At 53.8% G+C, this 16,688-nt stretch overlaps 8 protein-coding genes across 8 annotated transcripts; 3 read left to right on the forward strand and 5 right to left on the reverse strand.

Annotated features, from left to right (window-relative positions):
• Window positions 1-145: 145 nt before the first annotated feature.
• ACRALDRAFT_2033060 (uncharacterized protein) lies at window positions 146-1,143 on the reverse strand. The gene has a single exon (XM_071020722.1). It carries the CDS (start codon window positions 729-731, stop codon window positions 468-470), a length of 264 nt encoding a protein of 87 aa, XP_070877319.1. The 5' UTR covers window positions 732-1,143; the 3' UTR covers window positions 146-467.
• A 122-nt stretch (window positions 1,144-1,265) lies between these two features.
• On the reverse strand, window positions 1,266-1,883 carry ACRALDRAFT_1068670 (uncharacterized protein; the record flags this gene model as incomplete). Its single annotated transcript, XM_071017589.1, has 2 exons — window positions 1,266-1,805; window positions 1,875-1,883. 2 exons carry the CDS (start codon window positions 1,881-1,883, stop codon window positions 1,266-1,268), a joined length of 549 nt encoding a protein of 182 aa, XP_070877320.1.
• A 460-nt stretch (window positions 1,884-2,343) lies between these two features.
• Window positions 2,344-4,170, forward strand: ACRALDRAFT_2101199 (uncharacterized protein; the record flags this gene model as incomplete). Its single annotated transcript, XM_071023047.1, has 2 exons — window positions 2,344-3,273; window positions 3,355-4,170. 2 exons carry the CDS (start codon window positions 2,344-2,346, stop codon window positions 4,168-4,170), a joined length of 1,746 nt encoding a protein of 581 aa, XP_070877321.1.
• Window positions 4,171-5,865: 1,695 nt separating this feature from the next.
• On the reverse strand, window positions 5,866-6,370 carry ACRALDRAFT_2057767 (uncharacterized protein). The gene has a single exon (XM_071021814.1). It carries the CDS (start codon window positions 6,225-6,227, stop codon window positions 6,066-6,068), a length of 162 nt encoding a protein of 53 aa, XP_070877322.1. The 5' UTR covers window positions 6,228-6,370; the 3' UTR covers window positions 5,866-6,065.
• Window positions 6,371-8,603: 2,233 nt separating this feature from the next.
• Window positions 8,604-9,468, forward strand: ACRALDRAFT_207479 (uncharacterized protein; the record flags this gene model as incomplete). Its single annotated transcript, XM_071022255.1, has 6 exons — window positions 8,604-8,632; window positions 8,697-8,968; window positions 9,036-9,059; window positions 9,100-9,131; window positions 9,187-9,195; window positions 9,280-9,468. 6 exons carry the CDS (start codon window positions 8,604-8,606, stop codon window positions 9,466-9,468), a joined length of 555 nt encoding a protein of 184 aa, XP_070877323.1.
• Window positions 9,469-10,684: 1,216 nt separating this feature from the next.
• Window positions 10,685-11,266, reverse strand: ACRALDRAFT_1092241 (uncharacterized protein; the record flags this gene model as incomplete). Its single annotated transcript, XM_071019600.1, has 2 exons — window positions 10,685-11,023; window positions 11,186-11,266. A coding segment is annotated over one exon (183 nt), but the record flags the coding sequence as incomplete, so codon positions are not given.
• A 396-nt stretch (window positions 11,267-11,662) lies between these two features.
• On the forward strand, window positions 11,663-12,820 carry ACRALDRAFT_2100623 (uncharacterized protein; the record flags this gene model as incomplete). The annotated part of the gene is made up of 1 exon (XM_071023019.1): window positions 11,663-12,820. One exon carries the CDS (start codon window positions 11,663-11,665, stop codon window positions 12,818-12,820), a length of 1,158 nt encoding a protein of 385 aa, XP_070877325.1.
• Window positions 12,821-14,732: 1,912 nt separating this feature from the next.
• ACRALDRAFT_1028619 (uncharacterized protein) lies at window positions 14,733-15,691 on the reverse strand (the record flags this gene model as incomplete). The annotated part of the gene is made up of 2 exons (XM_071014850.1): window positions 14,733-15,541; window positions 15,598-15,691. 2 exons carry the CDS (start codon window positions 15,689-15,691, stop codon window positions 14,733-14,735), a joined length of 903 nt encoding a protein of 300 aa, XP_070877326.1.
• Between the last annotated feature and the right edge of the window lie 997 nt (window positions 15,692-16,688).

A 16,688-nucleotide genomic window follows, 5' to 3' on the forward strand; every position in this document is an offset into this window, starting at 1 on the left:
AAATTAAATACCCATTATACGGGTTCAGCTTGATTACATCGAGTCGATATAGGCTTCTGTCTTGGGCACAGGCAAGACCATTAGAGATGAGTTTTCCATGAGCGAGTCGGTCCATGGGGCACCCATTCCGGCTGGTACTACTCAATATCATGGAGCTGTTTGGAGGCATTTGTCAAGGTGGTATGTAGTCTAGGCTGGAGTGGGCATACTGAACCGACTTCGATAGTAATTTCCAACTGTGGTACGGCCATACTGCCAGGAAATACATCGGGTTGCCGAAGAATCCCAAGGAGCAGCGCCATCGTGTCGCCATCAGGTTCACCCTTCGCCCTCATCCCAGAAGCAACTACCCAGTTCCATAACGGAAGAGACTGACCTCGCCGAGAGGAGGTAAGCCGGAATCGAAGACGCCTTGCGAGCCCTTGGCTACTGCGCCGCACTTCAACATCGGGGCTCGCCTTGGCACCTCACACCAGCTTCCTCGACAAAGCTGAAATGCCTCCGTCCAGGCCAACAATGACGCCGCTGAAAACGATTCGGACTCGGCCTTCGAAGGCGTTCTTTCCCTCAACTATTCGCACCGTCACGACTTTCCTGGAAGCACCGTCCGCCACATCCCTACACAGCCTGCTTCCCAAAAAAGCGGCCCTGTCCTCCCTGATCCAGATTGTTTGCTGCGCAACTTGGCCTCTTCCACGAGCCGGGAGCCTAGATTCCGCTATCAGCAGCATCACTTCCCGCCCATGGGCCTAGCAGGCCCCCTCGCGTCTTCCAGGAACACCGCCGTGGCCTTGATGAGGCACCAGACGTGTGTCGATATAAGTCCCGACGCGACTTGCCATGCCCGTTCACCTAAAGTGCATACAACGACTAGCCAATGAGAAACCAGTAGTTCGACGAGGCGCAGTGCTGGTGAACCAAGGCGAAACCCAAATGGTCATGCAAACGGAGCGGTTGGATAACTGGTTCGCGAGAAACCAGCAAACAATGGGAGTGTTTCAGTAGAACCCGTGGCAGCTTGACCAAGGGCATTGAATGCGAGAGAAATTCAATCCCTTGGTGACAATCGGTACAAGGAACGTCTGAAGACAGCCTGAGAAACGCCCCGTGAGTTGAGAATCAAAGCGCTGCATGCCGGACCTTCCGTGAAGATGACGAACAGCGTCTCGCGGCATATTCAAACCACTCGGCTTCGTGCCTTGAGCTGTGGGTTATCCATCGCTCAAAGTAAATTGTGCCATATATAGGCGGCAGTGGGCCCTGTCTCAATCCGTAGGGTATCGCGGGTCGTAATATTCATAACCCTCGTCCTCCGTATCACTCTCGACCAAGTCCTGCCTCTCGCCCGCAAGGCCGCCCAGCGGAGCGGCAGAAGCGTCTAGAGGGGCACGTCCTGTGTCGGTCCTCGGCGTCTGGGCTGGGTTCGCAGAAGCGGCCGCCGGTGGAGCATCAACGGGCGCAAAAGCCGACTTGAACCCGGACTTTTTGAAGCCCCCCTTCTTGAAGCCACCTCCGCCTGAATTGCCACCGCCCAGTTGCTGGGAAGACGACTCGTTTGGGGAAATTTTGATGCTCACTATTCCATCCGCCTTGGCTTCAGCACGGCGCGCACGGGCGCCGGCGTTGGGGTCGCGGACCATGGCCTTCATGTCCTTCAGGCGCTGTTTGTGGCTGTGGTCGTATGAGGAGAGGTGGGCTTCATAGTCGTTCATGCGAGAGTAGCCCTTGGAGCAGAGCGTACAGTAGAAGGATTGCAGGGCTTCGCGTGCGGACGAGGTGGCCGCCGGAGGCAGAGTTTGGTGTCGCTGCAGGAGCCTGGGTTAGGTAGTGTTGCAACATGGCAGGCAGTGGCGCCAGGGTGGGCGTGAACGTACCGGAGGCATGTTTGCGACTCAATTCCAAGAGGTTTTCACTAAAAACAGTGCAGCCGCTCAATTACAAGCGTGTTGTTTGGTTCTTTGGTTGTTTGTAGGGGTGGTTGGAATCTGAGAAAGACACCACGACTGACGATAGCTTTCAACGATGTTTGTTCGATACCTAGGTACGAAGCTACCTACCCATATTGAGATGCTGACGTTAGCCTGCTCGTACGGAATACCTTACATAATCTCCAGTGGGGCGACTCCGATCTCTCCGCGCGGGGTTTCGGGCATTCTTTTGACCGGCCACCCATATCGCGCTAGCCCTCACCGCCAATCGCCGTCTCTGAACGGATCAGTAAGGTTAATGACTTCGTCCGGGGCAAAAGTTGTGATGAGTGACGACCGACGACCACGGTTCTTCTCTCCGATACAAAGCACGGCTCCCACATAGCCTCGAAGAACGGGTGCCATCTAGACCGCCATGTTAGGCAAACGCCAACGGGCGCCTCGCGAAGACGACGGCCCTTCCCATACAAAACGACAATGCATTCCCGAAGCGTTCTCAGCCCCGCCCTCTATACCCGCCGACACGCGAGATCGCCTCTCGTCCCTATCTGACGAGATCGTTATCCGCGTCTTGTCGTATCTCCCGATATCAACTCTGCTTGACGTTTCTCTGGTCTCGCGCTATTTCAATAGACTCGCATCCGACTCGCAGATTTGGCGCGCCCTCTATTACTCGCGCTTCGTTCTCCCCCGCGCGCTACGCATCCCCGGGTTTCGCGATGGCTCCAAGAAGCATGGCAGCCGCCTGCACTACTCCGCCCGGCGCGCCGTATGGACCGATGGAGCCAGCGGAACGCGAGGCGGGCTCGTCGACATGAGGAGGTCAAACGCCGACGGCGACACCCCATCCGTCAACTGGAAGCGTCAATACAAACTACGGCACAACTGGGCCAGGGGCAAGGCGACGGTGGAGGAGTTGGATGTGACCGGTCACGAGACAGCACCCAAGCGGACTCTGGTCAAGGTTGTCGAGGGCATCGCTGTCACCGCCGACGCGTCCTCCGGGTTGCGCGCTTGGGACTTGAGGACAAAGGCGCAGATGGTGCAGATCGGGTTGCAGGACGATCATGGCCAGGTGCCGGAGCCCACTTGCCTTGCCGTCGACGACCAGCTTCTGGGCGAGAAGAAGCTTGACGTGTGCCTGGGCTTTCTCGACGGTAGCTTCGGCGTCTGGAGGCTGGACCTGCGCCGGAACGAGATGGAAAGGAGGTACCGGCATGTCAAGTCGAGCAATGGCCAGTTGATTGGGGTTTCTTATCAGCATCCCTTCCTCCTGACAGCTACAGATTCGGTTCTGGTATCCCTATACGATTTTGACGGGGCTTTCCATGACCGGAAATCGGCGGTGCGCAGATGGAAAGATCGGTCGTCGGGCAGAACGCCTGGGGTGGGTAGCGGCGCAGGCATTCTTGATATCGCGTACGAGTCAGACGAGTCTGACGAGCCTGATGAGTCCGACGAACCCGTTAAGGATGACGCTACCAAAGGCGGCAGGTTGCTTCCCGCGCCTGTCCTGATGACGTCCTTGAAATCACACAGCTCGAGAGCTCCCCTGGCTCTCTCCATACGACGCATGGTGTCCTCGGTGGTTGCCTCCATTGCTTACACTTTTCCAAACCGCCAAGGGTGGTCCATCGGCATTCAGGATCTCCACATTCGTCAGAGCAGGACGGACGGGCCCAAAGTAGCCTCAAGTCGACTGGCGTACACCTTGCCCGTATGCTCGACCCAGGCACACGCATCCCCAGCTGTCCCCGCCAGCCAAGCCGAAGGCTCCTCTCGGCCACCGAATTCAACTGCGTTGCCCGACGGCCCCACCAGGCTCTGTTACTCCCATCCCTATCTCCTAGCGACACTCCCCGACAACACCCTCGTCCTTCACGTGTGCACTTCTAATGCCACGGCCCTGTCCATCTCGCCAGGGATCCGCCTTTGGGGCCACACGTCAGGCATCAGCGACGCGGAGATTACGGCGCGGGGCAAAGCCGTTAGCGTGAGCTGCCGCGGCGAAGAGATTCGCGTCTGGGAGCTGGAGGGACGGGCGGGAGGCAACAGTATCGAGGTTCGACCGAGCATGAACCTGGAAGAGAAGGGCTTGGATGGCGGAGAGGAGGAACTCACGGCACGCGAAGATGAGTGGGACGACCGACGGAACTGGGTCGGATTCGACGACGAAATGGTCATAGTTCTCAAGGAGGCCAGGGATGGCCGGGAGAGTCTTGTTGTCTACGATTTTACGTGAGCTCTCTGATGAGTTTACCGACGACGTACCGTACATGAGCGACCGAGATTGCAGGCCCGAAGATATTCGCACATCCGGCCAACGACTGCCTCCACCTACACCACCTGCAACACCTGACAGACCTGCCTCGTCAACTACCCTGCTGCTCAAACTATCGATGTCCCTGGAGTTTCTGCATAGATTTCGACTGTACGCTCAGCTTTCGCATCTTGGTGTCGAAGTAGTGGGTTCGGGTTTGCACGCAGCCAATGCCATATTGGCACTTTTACAGGCTAAGCTTCATTGCCCAGGGATGAGGAGCTATGAAGCGAAATGCCAACATACTTGGCCAGCCCTAGTTTGGACGGAAGATTTTGACCAGGGCGCAGTACCCATTTACCAATTCCGTTGGTTCGTTCGAAAGAATTGGCATCCAGGCAACCGAATAAGCATCCGCCGATTGTGCCTCGCATCGACTTGCTCCTATTCAAGCGACCAGGGTGCACACCATACGCATTCGGCTCAATTCGCTGCTGCCTGGCCATGTCTGTACATCTTTGTACCGCGCATGCATCTCGTCGCATCATACAGGCCCTTTCTGGGTCGCTCTCGGCATCGAGGGTAATGCCGGTAAGACGTACCGTGAAACAATTCATATCGAGCAGCAAGACGTCTGGGGCCAATGGACTAGGTGAAGCAGCCAGTCGGGATAGACGCCCCTGGATGCTCTGCCCCTGAACGACTCTGTACAATCAATCCCTGGGCAACGCCCATTGGCGACATTACGAGTACGGTGTTTGACGCCCACTAAGATCTATACACGTGGAACCCGTCCTGAATCAGACGCCCCTGGCACAATTCGCAGGATGAATATAGTCAAAGATGCTGGGCTGGATGTGGATGGGGTTAATCTGTGGTTATCATTCTTATCCCTAACAACTAGCAGCCTGCCATCCAAACTACTATGGACTTTTGGTAATGAGTGGCGCAGTACTCTGAATGGCTCGTATGTGCGTTCTCTTATTCTCCGTCGTACAAACTCAGCAAATGCCGTACTTTAGTCGGTACCCTTTCAGGCCAGAGTGTGTAACCCTGCAGTGTCGTTCGGGGGAGATCGGCTTCTGGATCCCCCTGAATTCCGGATTCTCTGACACATCGTACCTTATCTTCACATATGGCCGGTGACCGGGAGCGGAAGAAAACCCGCAGGGCGGACCTGAGGTCGTGGCGAACGCATCACCGCCACTCCCGTAAGCAGAGCTCAGAGGCCAAAGCCGCCCCGATAATTGGCCCGATGGCCCCGACATCCCACCCACGTCGGTACCGGAGAACCCGGGGCCGCAGGGTCCCGACCAACAACCCCGCAGTAAAAGGAGCCTGGTTCGACCACCATCGTCATCTCGAGGTTTGTATCCCGGTGTTGTAAAGATATTGTGCGCTCTTGATGGCAACTCGTCGTCGTCATGGGAAACCAAAATCAGCTGCCCTTGCAATGCACACTACAACTGTAGCTACTCAATCGCCTACGCGCGTGACGAATGCGTGTCTCAGAAAGATACATCCCTCTACTCCTCGACTACGTCATCAACGCCGAAAGATGCGAAAGTTGGGGACTTGGCGACCAGTTGTCCGAGTTGGACAGTTCAACTTGGTCGCGCTTGAAAAGCCGCCATCTCACATTTCTTAGATCAGCCGAGCAGTCATCACATCACAGCTCACGAGTCTCGACAGGCCGATAATTGAGCCAATCTTGGATGACCGTCAGGGACCAGGAACGAACATGGAGGTGGCGATGTCGATCCATTTGGGACGTGGTTGGTTGTTCGTTGGGAGATCCAAGAGGTTTTGCCTGTTTTAAAAATCCCGACGGCTAACTTCGACTACCTACATCGACCGAAGTCTATCGGTGATGACGTTTAACCCATTCCTTGTTCCAAATTTTGGGTCGGATCCGTTGAAGACAATGCGGGCCGAGCCAACGATTGGTCTTGGAGGGGTGTGTCTCGTGTGGAACGCTGCCTGCTCATGTCCACGAGGGCGTACGAAAAACAACACTCATAGCCACCCGAAGGGTCCATGTTTACAGGCACTACGGTTGTCAATTACCAGTACTGCCCGAGGAGTCGCGAGGTCACAGTGCGCTTGATCGAGGACGGTGCTGCGACAAGACAAAGATGGGAGCCGTCTGCGGATTTATGCATGTTAAAATGAGAGATGGTTGGGAAATCACACTGAATTATATGACCATGGTAAGAAAGGCAGTGAATGATCGGCCAGGGCTGCTGGTGCCATTCTGTCAGTCTGCTTCCTTGACTCTAGACCACCCCATGAGGTCCCGGGTAGATGAGTAGGTTGCGCCCCGTCATGACAGACGCTCCATTGCAATGCAAAGTGCTTCATATGAAGATCAATGCCATGTAGCATCACCAGCAAGCCCGATGCTGGTGCTGCGCGTGCTAGCACCCCATGGTCAAACTTGATGGAAAAATAACGCCGTGGGGGAAGATTGAGATTATATGGGGCATTTAGATCTCATGATTTGTGTTCAATTGGAAGTGAGATGACCTCCATATCCATTGCCATGTCGTCTCCCTACGCTGATGAGGCAAGGGGAAAGAGAGGGGGCAATGGTCGTCGTCAGGTAGGGCACGGACTCGGCACGGCATGGGTTGAGGGGTGATAAGGCCCGATATACCTAGTAGATGGAGCCTAATGCATCAACAAGGAGGGGTTACGGGGCTATCGCGGGGTACCTACAGGGAAGCCAATTCCACTTTCCCATTTGACAACCGGGGCAGGACTACGAGGTACCTACGGTACTGTACAAAAAAGCATGTGAATCGACATCATGGGAGAGATAGCGTGTGTGCAGCGGGGCGGGCGGGGCGGCACACGCGTGCACGGACCATGGGGACCCAATTCCCCAAGTAGCTTATCGGTTTATCAAGCGAATCCATCATTCTCTCAGATGACGGGCGTCAAGTGATCTGGCTGTCCCAGTGTCACGGGGAGAGGAAAAAGGGGAATACGATAACAGATGAGGAACACGGCCTGTTCAGATGACAGGAAGGTGACGGCGCTACCGTCTTCCATCAAGGATGGTGGTCGACGTTGATGGGTGGTGCCATGCGTTAAACCGTTAAGAGTGAGGGGAGAGGGAGAGAGGACACTTGGCTTGGTCGTGCCAGGCCTGGAGGGCTCGGCTTTGCGATGGCGCGGGGGCTGGTGAGACCTTCGCTCGTCGGAGCGGCTCACAAGGACTATTACCCGGTACTTGGCAAGGTCATGTGGGACGACTGGGGAACAATACAGGAATAAATTCCGCCGACTAACCACCAAGAGTGTGTAGAGGCGTTGACGAAAAGCAGGCCAACATCGTCGACAAGAGAGCGAGAAGTACAGACTCTGGAGTTGAGATGCGACGGCGATGGAAGTCGAGCCTCCATCAGAGAGGCCATCAACAAGAGGTCCTCGGGCGATCATTCTGTCGTCGGTTTGTATCGGGACCTGTCGGACTTTGGAATGCCCTGAAACAAGTCGGCGTGGTTGTCGAATCTACGGAGTTGATAGGATAGGGGCACGGCAGAACAAATGTCCCGTCCTTTTCATATTTTACATCCAAAACCAACTCCTGGGAAACTCGGAGTTAATGGACAGGGCAGGTCAGGGCGGCACATACGTCAGCATGTTTCGGACTGAAGGTGACTGTGGACGCCAATGAACTTGGTCTAACCCTAACAGTTCTCCCGAGGCATCCCACGCGAGGGGAACATCGCCTTGTTATTTATCGCAGCTGGAATCGTGTGGCCCAAGCAACACGATGCCCGGATTCACTTCCGTAACGTCCGTTGCGTAGAGACTGTACCACGACACAGTTTGTGCGTTCTGCCGGCCTTCAATGGGGGACGCTAGATAATGGGTCGATTGTAGGAAGATTTCTATCTTCCTTTCACCATTTACTCAGTAATAATTACAGTGCGGGTTGAATTGGAAATCAAAGGCCTTCGCTTCGCAGCATGAAGATGAAATGAAGTCTCGCGACATCCCATAGCTCTTCAGGTCCTACTGCCAGCGCATATGTACCAGTAATTACCTCCTATATCCCAGCAGTACTTCTCTGCGGGAGATGGCCAAGATCTAGCGAGAACTTATCGATAAGTGGCGATCATTGAAATGACACTAGTCCCAAAATAGTTCAACATTGTGGTCCCTGAGGGACGTGATGCTCCAGGCAACCAATTGACTTTCCTTTCGGAAGACGACAACAACTCCCTGTGTGACTCACATGGCCCTCCTCCCCTTTTCACTTCCTCCAACCACATCGCAATAACCAACCGCTGGTTCAACCGCGCAATTGGCCTCACCATATAAGCGCCTTTGCAATTGAAGAAACATATTCGTAAAGCATACGAGATGTGATCCGTCTATGCTTCAAAAATTGGGGAATAAGGACAATGAATGCCGATGGCAAATGCGGAGAGCGGTGTGGCAAATTCAGGACTCCAGGCATGCCAGCAATGCTTTGCTGTCTTTTGCCTTCTTTGCAGTGCTTTGTTGTCCTTTCTACAGTACGACGTACTTCGTATGGTATGGAGGCAAAGGGCGCTTGACTGGCTGGTTCAAATGTTTCCTGTTGGTATCGGGCGGGTCAGCTTTCATTCAGCTTCTTGGGCCATGGCAGAGGCCCAATCCCAGGCGACGGGTATCCATTGGCCAATTGCCCTCTTTTCTCTCGTCTTATCGTTTTATGCCTTTTGCATATGCCTTGTTCTTGTCTTTGAAACGGATGCGGACCCCCCTGTTCGGGACGTTTTCCATCGTACATACAACGTATGTACGTTGTATGTGCCTCTGTTTCTGTTTGTTTTCGTGGTTACCACACTCAGCCAATTTGAATGCGATTCGGCTTTGTGCGACGCTTACCCTCCTTTCCTTACAGATATGCATGAGCTGTCCTTGCATTATGCAAAGGGGCGCGGCAGGTGGGCTACTCCGATATCGTTTGCATATAGATGCTCTGCCATGTACTCTTGGAAGTATGGCCTGACGTGACCTCTATCCTGGAGTATCGCGCGAGACTCCAAGGTAGTTTTACTGCCAGGTATCTGCGTACTGAATTAGATGCTTCTGAGTGCCAGGTTTCTTTGCTCCTCGTTGCCGCGGCCTCCTTGCCTCTTCATCTTCTTATCCTTGGGGCTGGGGCGGACCGATAGTCTGAGTTCTCTTGTACTTACACTGTCTCTTCGAAAGCTGAAGTACAACGTACCTATCTCCTTGACTTTGGCCCCCAATGTCCCCCATGCCCTGATTGTCCACTAATAAGGTCGGGGTGGCCTCGATTCGCGAAACAAGTCACTTACGAAGTAGCACCATTAACAAAGCAGTTGAAAGGCTTTAATTTCGTCATCCCCAGTACGTAACCCATCAACAATTGGCCACACGATCCCCATGGTAATCTACGAGGTGGGATATCTTGCCTGTCATATGTACGTTGTACGTTGTAGGTATATACGAATATGGCCGTATATATTGTACTGTGGTACGTGGTTTCCGGGTGCCTCTTCTCTGTCTATCTTTTCGCTCGTCTTTACTTCTCGTTTAATAACCGTATGCTTTATAGAGATAAACGGTGACCCATTGGCCTTGATCTTACTGAATTGGCCGTTCAGACTGTCGTTGAGTGAGGACAGCGACCAATTTCAAGTCCATACAAGCAAAATACACAGCCAGTCACATGCAACATCTCGAATACCTAGGTAGTGCTAGTGTGTCGCTTGTCACGAAGTTCCACTGGCACTCAGCTGCTTATAACGTAGGTAGGTACCTAGGTACTGATGGAAATTCCAAAGTACCGTAAGGTGCGAGATACTGTGGATACTTGGCCAAAAATACCTTAATTTCGCTCACGGCTCCGCATAATGCGGAATAATCCAACACGTACACCCCCGCATTTAACTCTATACCCTTCACGCCACACACTATATTTGTAATCACACCCCCATCCTCATATCTGTCAGGTTTCTAACGGGGTTTCCCTGGAACAAAAGGGAACACTCTAAATTCTGCGATACAGTAGGCATAACGTGCTCGCCATACTAAAATCCCTCTTCTCTGCGACAATATAAGGTATTCAAAACGGAATTCCAAGGAGGTTGTGTGGCTATGTTGCCTTGGTCAAGTGACTATAGTCTGCCTGTTAACGACGAACGGTGATAAGGGGAGAGGGGAGGGGGTGTGCGCAATGAGAAGACCGCATTGGGCATCCAAAGGTGGGGTGACACGGAAGCAGGGCACGAGGCAGCCTTGGGTCGGGGGCAGGGGGAGAGACGTGAAGTGGGGCGTGTGAGTCGAAGGGGTGTGAAGTGGAGAATGTGACTCCGCCTCCAACACATGTCCACGTCCACGTCCACGTCCTTACCGCCGCTGCCTTGTGAATCTTGTCTCGGCGTCTGACACGGGGCTGCCTGACGAATATACTCTCTGCTCAGGGCCGGCCCTGGTGCCTTCCCTGTGTATCTCCCCCCTCCTTTCCCCCCTTCTCTCAGTCATCAGTCATCAAGAACTTGGCCTGGTGTCTTTAAACATCAGAGGTTTGCCGTTCCTTTCCTCCTGTTTCCCACTCTCCTTTTCTGTCACATTGCCTCTTTGGAACGTCGTGTCGTCGTCGTCGTTGTTGTTGTTGTTTCCCCCCTCGCATCATCGCATCACGTCTCGGCTCATTGTCATCCGCGATTGTCGCTCCCTTACGGTTATAAGCTACAACTGATCCATTGACACAAAGGAGGGGAGGACAACCTACGCATTGTCCAGTCACCCGCTTTGTCGCCCAAAAAGTGCCCAAGCGCCGCCACCCACGGGGGACCCCCTCCTTTTCTTCCGACCAGTTATCACGCCTATACCTGATCAATAAAAGACGCCTGGCCGTCTCCCCCAAGAGGAATCCATTGATTCCATCCTCGTTCTCCTCTTGTTCCCCCTTTGCCACTCTGTTCCATTCTTCAATTATACGGCCGAAATATCTGTCGTCAACTGGAGTCCCTGTCGATCGACTCACTTCGGTCGAATGACCGACCACTCATCCCATTGACAAATCGACGGATCAATCGGGCCACCGTATCTGAGGAGAATTAACACCACAAAAACACAATCAAGCCGCCTTTCTCTCCTGGTCATCCAAGGCGTGTGAACACGTTGAGTTCGCCTTTTCGCCCCACTTCCATTGGCTTCTGTTCCAGCCTTTGGCCATCTTCGTTTTAACTCCATCGTTTACCTTCGGAAACAAGCGCCTCCCTCCCCACCCAATTGACACACATATACGAATCGCCACTCCAAACGGTCATCACAAACTATGGCTGACAAACACGCTTTCGACACCCAGCGTCGTCTTTTCTCTTCTTATCAAACTTCCACTCCTTTTCCGAAATTCTCTTCTTCTTCCTCCTCCAACATCAACGCTTCGTCTAGCAATCCATCGTCTTCACCAATACCGGCTTCCGCCACGAACACGGCCAACATGGCGATCGCAAATCGGCATACCTCCTCGTCAGCAGGCATCAATAGCCTGAAGAAACAGAAACCCCTTGAGATCAGCAACCTTATGTCGCCGCCCGATCCGCCACCTTTGGAGAATTTCAATTCCATCACAGTTCGGACCGACTCCCCACCCTCTTTCAAAACACCACAGGCTCAGGCCGACCTTCCAAAGGGCCAAGATGCAAAGGAGCCCATGTCCCCACCCGTCTCACCCGACACGGGGCGTGACAGGAGCACTCTCGAAACGACAGATAACAACGCCATCAAGGATCCGATTCTCTATCCTCCAGAGGACTCAGTGCCCAGCCCTCCCCAGCAGCCCTTGTTCCCTTCCTCCGAGTCGGTCGAGCATAGTCGCATTGTAGACCACCACATCGCTTCTCGGAACACGGCATTGTTCGGAGGGGGTTCACCTCCCAGGCGCGAACACTACGAGCTCACGCTCCAGTTCAAGTCCCAGATCATGCTACTTTACACGAAGAATAGGAGAGCATGGATGGAGAAGGAGCGGGCCTTGCTCATCAAGGACAGAGAGGCTTTTCGAAATCGGTGGAACAACAAGAGGTATCCCGCCCTGGCCCCGGCCAAATCGACCAAGGCGCCCGCAAGGGTTCAACCAACCAAGGCGGTGCGAACTAGCGGGATCACCAAGCCTGACCGCGTTGTCAAGCCCCATTCCGTAACCCGATCTCCTCTTCCACCGCACAGGCAAGCGAAGCATGCCGGTTCCCCGCCCGAGACGAGCCGGCGCACTGTGGCGCCCAACCGCGAAGACCGCGACTTCAGAGCGCTTCCAGATTATTGTCCGCCCACCAGCTCGCTTCCCAACAAGGCCAACAGTCTCAAAGTAGATTGGAAGGGAGCTCCCGTGGACCTCAGCAACGACGTCAATGCCCATCTGCTGCATCCCGACGAGCTGAGCCTAGCGGCCAACTTGCGGCTAGACTGCGCAACCTACCTGACCAGCAAGCGTCGGATTTTCATCCGTCGCCTCGAGTGCGCCAGGATCGGGAAGGAGTTTCGAAAGACGGACGCTCAGCAGGCCTGCAAGATTGACGTCAATAAGGCCTCGAAGCTCTGGACAGCCTATGAGAAGGTCGGCTGGCTGGACCTGAAGTGGATGAAGTCGTTTGCTTGAGAGGGAAGCATCAACACCGCCCTCCGACCGCCGCATCGGAACAGACCATCTGGCATGGTCCACCAGCGTTATGATGATGGTTTTGATTGACACGAGATATGACACACGACACGGATAAAGATAATGATGTGGGACCATGACGCACCATTTCAGGACCCTCGCATTTGTTTTCTTTTTCCCCCTTTTCCTGTTCTCTTTTCTTACGTCCGGTTTTATGGGTGGTCCAGATTGGTTCATTGGGATTGGCATTGGTTATCGGCATGGACATGGACACGACACGGATACGAGCATCAGCATTGGCATTGGCACACATCACAGCACGGTTGGATCTGGTTGGACACATGTGAGCGTTGGGAAATCCTGGCCATGATACCCGGAGTGCGCAACAGAAATAGGATCTCCCCATCCCTTCATCCCACTCCACATTTTCCTTTAGTTTTCTTCTGTTTTTCACTTTGGCTTTTTAGTTAAGGTTCAGGCTTTAGCATTCCACACATTCCCCATTTGTCTATTGTCTTTACACCCCCTGGAGGTATCTGCATGGGATTGGCGTTACGGTTTGCCTCCTCAGGTTGAGTGGCGCGAGGCGGTTAGGGACGGAGTTAATTTTGAGATATGACCAGATCTGAAATGAGAGGTTCTCTCCTTCCCCATGAGAACATACGAATGCAACCAATGCAACCGCCTACTTCCCAAATCATGTTCAATCAGTGATGTTTCTCAAAGTAGACGCATCGTGAGGACGGCAACACGATCCATGCCGGTTCCTTCTTGAAGGTCGGTAGCGGAACGACGATCGATGTCATTCATGCCACCCCCGCTCACACCTTAATTTTTCAGCCCTACGATCGGGATCGTCCACGCCTAGATAAGGTACATGGTGCCGTGTACAGCGGGTCCCGCCCCTCTCTCCCCCGGTGCAGCCGGAGCGGGCCTACAGATAGATAAGGCGCGTCCATGTGGGCGGCCATGGATTTAAGTCAGTGTCCGTTCCCGTGCCGGGAGCCCGCCCCACTGGCACCATAACCCTGGTAAAGGTCCTGGTAAGCAATGACGCGACATCACCGGCGCGTCGAGTGTCTAAGCTATATAATCAATCGCTTGGAAGCCGAGCTCCGCGACGGAGAATACCTTTGAGAGAATATAGTCCGGTCTCAAGTTTTCATCTTCACTTAGGTGTGCAGCTTCATGACTGCTCTTCATCCTGGACAGGCTATGAGACAAGGACTTGGCGTCGGCCGGCAAAAGACGCAGTGCTTCCTCAGGCAGAAACCCAGGCACCCCTGTCTCAATTTTTTCTGTTCCTGGTTTTTTCCCCTTCGCTCTTTGTTTTAGCTTCTACTCACCACGTTGTACGGGTACCTGTCATGACTCGAGAACAGTTCGATAACGGTCATAGCCAGGATTACGTTATCGTCATACCCATCCCTGCCAAACTCCATTCTCTTTGCTGTCTCGGAGGAGGACGATCTGGGTCGCCAGTCGCTAATCCTGCAAGGACAGCAAACGCTCACTCACCGTCACTGGAGTAGGAGTTCCAGGGCAGTCTCGGCCGAAAAAACTCTTCCATGCGGTGTTTGACCTCCCTTCTGCGCGCGCCCTGGCGTCGCGTGGGTCGAAGGAGAAGGACAAGGACCTCCTTGCCGGCTATCTGCCGTGGGAAGACTGGGAGCCACCTTGCATGGGCGCTCCTGCAACCTCTGCCAGGGATTAGGGGGTGCCGTTAGAGCCATACATAGTCACGTCACGATCACCATGGGGCAATAGAAGGAATTGTCATAAAAGTATCGACTTTGACAACATATCAGCATTCTCATCAACATATAGAGAATACACATGGCCTCCTCCTCCTGGCTAAGATCTGGTTCATGGGGAGGCCTGGTCCATGGGCAGGGCGTATCGGGTAATTCCCCTAAAGCCCAGCGGCCAGGGTGTAGCCGCCATCTACAGCTATGTTCTGGCCGTTAAGATACTGGTTGCAAACCAGGAACAGCATGGCGGACGCCATATCCTCGTCCTGACCGGGCCGTCCAGCGGGGACCTTCCCTTCGTACTTCTCCTTGGGGAGGCCACTCTTCTGTGTCTCGTCGGATTCGCCGGCGGTCATTTCGCTGGGGAAGACGCCAGGAGCGATGCTGTTGACGCGGATGGGGATTCTGTTGGAGGCGAGTTCGGCGGCGAGCATGCGGTTAATGTGGATGGCGGCGGCCTTGGAGGCGTTGTAGGCGAAATGATGCTGGGAGGTCTTGACCATGCCGCTGATGCTGGTGACGTTGACGATGGTGCCGGACCAGCCCCGGTGGCGCTCGGTGGACCGCTGCAGGAGGGGCAGGAAGGCCACGGCGACAAAATAGAAGCCGACGACGTTGGTCCGGTGGGTGTTGATCCAGTCCTCCATGTTGGCCGACTTGTCATCGAAAAGCTTGTTCTTCATCTCCTGGGCCGAGCTGGCCTCGGTCTCGAAAGTGGCCGAGCTGACGCCGGCGTTGTTGACCAGGATGCACAGGCACGGTTCCCGCGACTCGATCTCCGAGACCAGGCGTGCCACGTCCTCCTTGTTGGTTACGTCGGCCGGCATGGCGATGATCTCGCCGCTGATGTCCTTGTTGTACGTCTCGACTACCCTGTCGAGCTTTGTCTTGTCCCGGCCCGTAATGTACACCTTGGCGCCGTTGACAGCGAGTGCCTGGGTGGCCATGAGGCCGATGCCAGAGCCACCGCCTGAAGATGTTTAGCTGGGGCTTCCAGTACAAATTATGAAAAGAAAAATCACATACCGGTAACGAGAGCGACCTTTCCTGACAGGTTGAACAAGTGGTCGCGGGTGAAGAGCTTATTGCCCTCTGGGCCAGACGTCTTTTGCGTCGACATGTTGGCTCTGCAGTTATTCTGGCAGATATTTGGAAGTGTAAATGGAGTTGGTCTGGATAGTGGTGCTGGTTGTTTGCGGTTGGATAGAGGACAGAGTCGGTTTTGCAAGACAGTGCTATACTGGCGAGAGTGAACAAGAGACGGGAGAGAAGAGGGGGGAAGACGAACGCAGCGTCCGTTGCTGTGATATACTTTGAGATGCTTGGGGTGAGGTAGGAGGGATTTGAAACTCATGATGACGCCGACTCAACAAGTTCTTTCCGTAGGTAGGTAGGTATAAACGGAAAGAACACTCGAGACGTCAATACGACCATCAAGGTAAATGCCGTGAACCGAGTTTCGTCCTGTGGCCCTCTTACCTGCTACTTTTTCAAGTGGGATGACAATTTGCAAGAGCCACCCACTTCCATGACGACATGATCATGGATGCTGCGTCGTTCTTTCCCTGTGCAGCTCAGGAGCTATCCGTACTTAGGCAGGTACCAGACGTCACAGTGTTGTGCTGACGTTACTTGCTCGGGTTTGTCTCCAATCGAATGCCCTAATTGGCTGAATTGGGGTTACTATGAGTCCGTCTCTGGTGAGATGAAGATCAGGAGATCCGGCTGGGACGAGAGGACGAGAGGACAAGACAAAAGGACTCGTTCTTGTGCGTCGCACCCCTTCGCTTGTGCGAATTTGAAGGCAAGATCATCTACGTGTAGTACACGAAGGTAAATAATACAGATAAATAGAAAAGGGGTATGTATGCCTTGTACGTTAGCATTATGGCATCCATCATGAGCCACGCAGCAATCTGGCGAAGCATCGACATAAGACTTGGTGTCTTGTTGCCTTCATCGCCCTATCCTCTCTCCCAATCCCCCTCTTTACTGTACCTCTACCGTACTGATATTCTATTAACCGCATCACGCCACTTCTTTTCGTCGTTCCTGTCGCAGCTGTTAGTCACCAAAGATGCTCTTGATGCTAGGGATTGTATAAAATCGAAAAAAAG

The sequence above is a fragment of the Sodiomyces alcalophilus genome (assembly GCF_042370955.1).
Source record: "Sodiomyces alcalophilus JCM 7366 unplaced genomic scaffold ACRALscaffold_2, whole genome shotgun sequence".
NCBI lineage: Eukaryota > Fungi > Ascomycota > Sordariomycetes > Glomerellales > Plectosphaerellaceae > Sodiomyces > Sodiomyces alcalophilus.

Excerpts from the sequence above, each read along its gene's own strand:
- ACRALDRAFT_2057767 (XM_071021814.1), bottom strand. The coding sequence starts at position 6,227 with ATGGACCCTTCGGGTGGCTATGAGTGTTGTTTTTCGTACGCCCTCGTG.
- ACRALDRAFT_2033060 (XM_071020722.1), bottom strand. The coding sequence starts at position 731 with ATGCTGCTGATAGCGGAATCTAGGCTCCCGGCTCGTGGAAGAGGCCAA.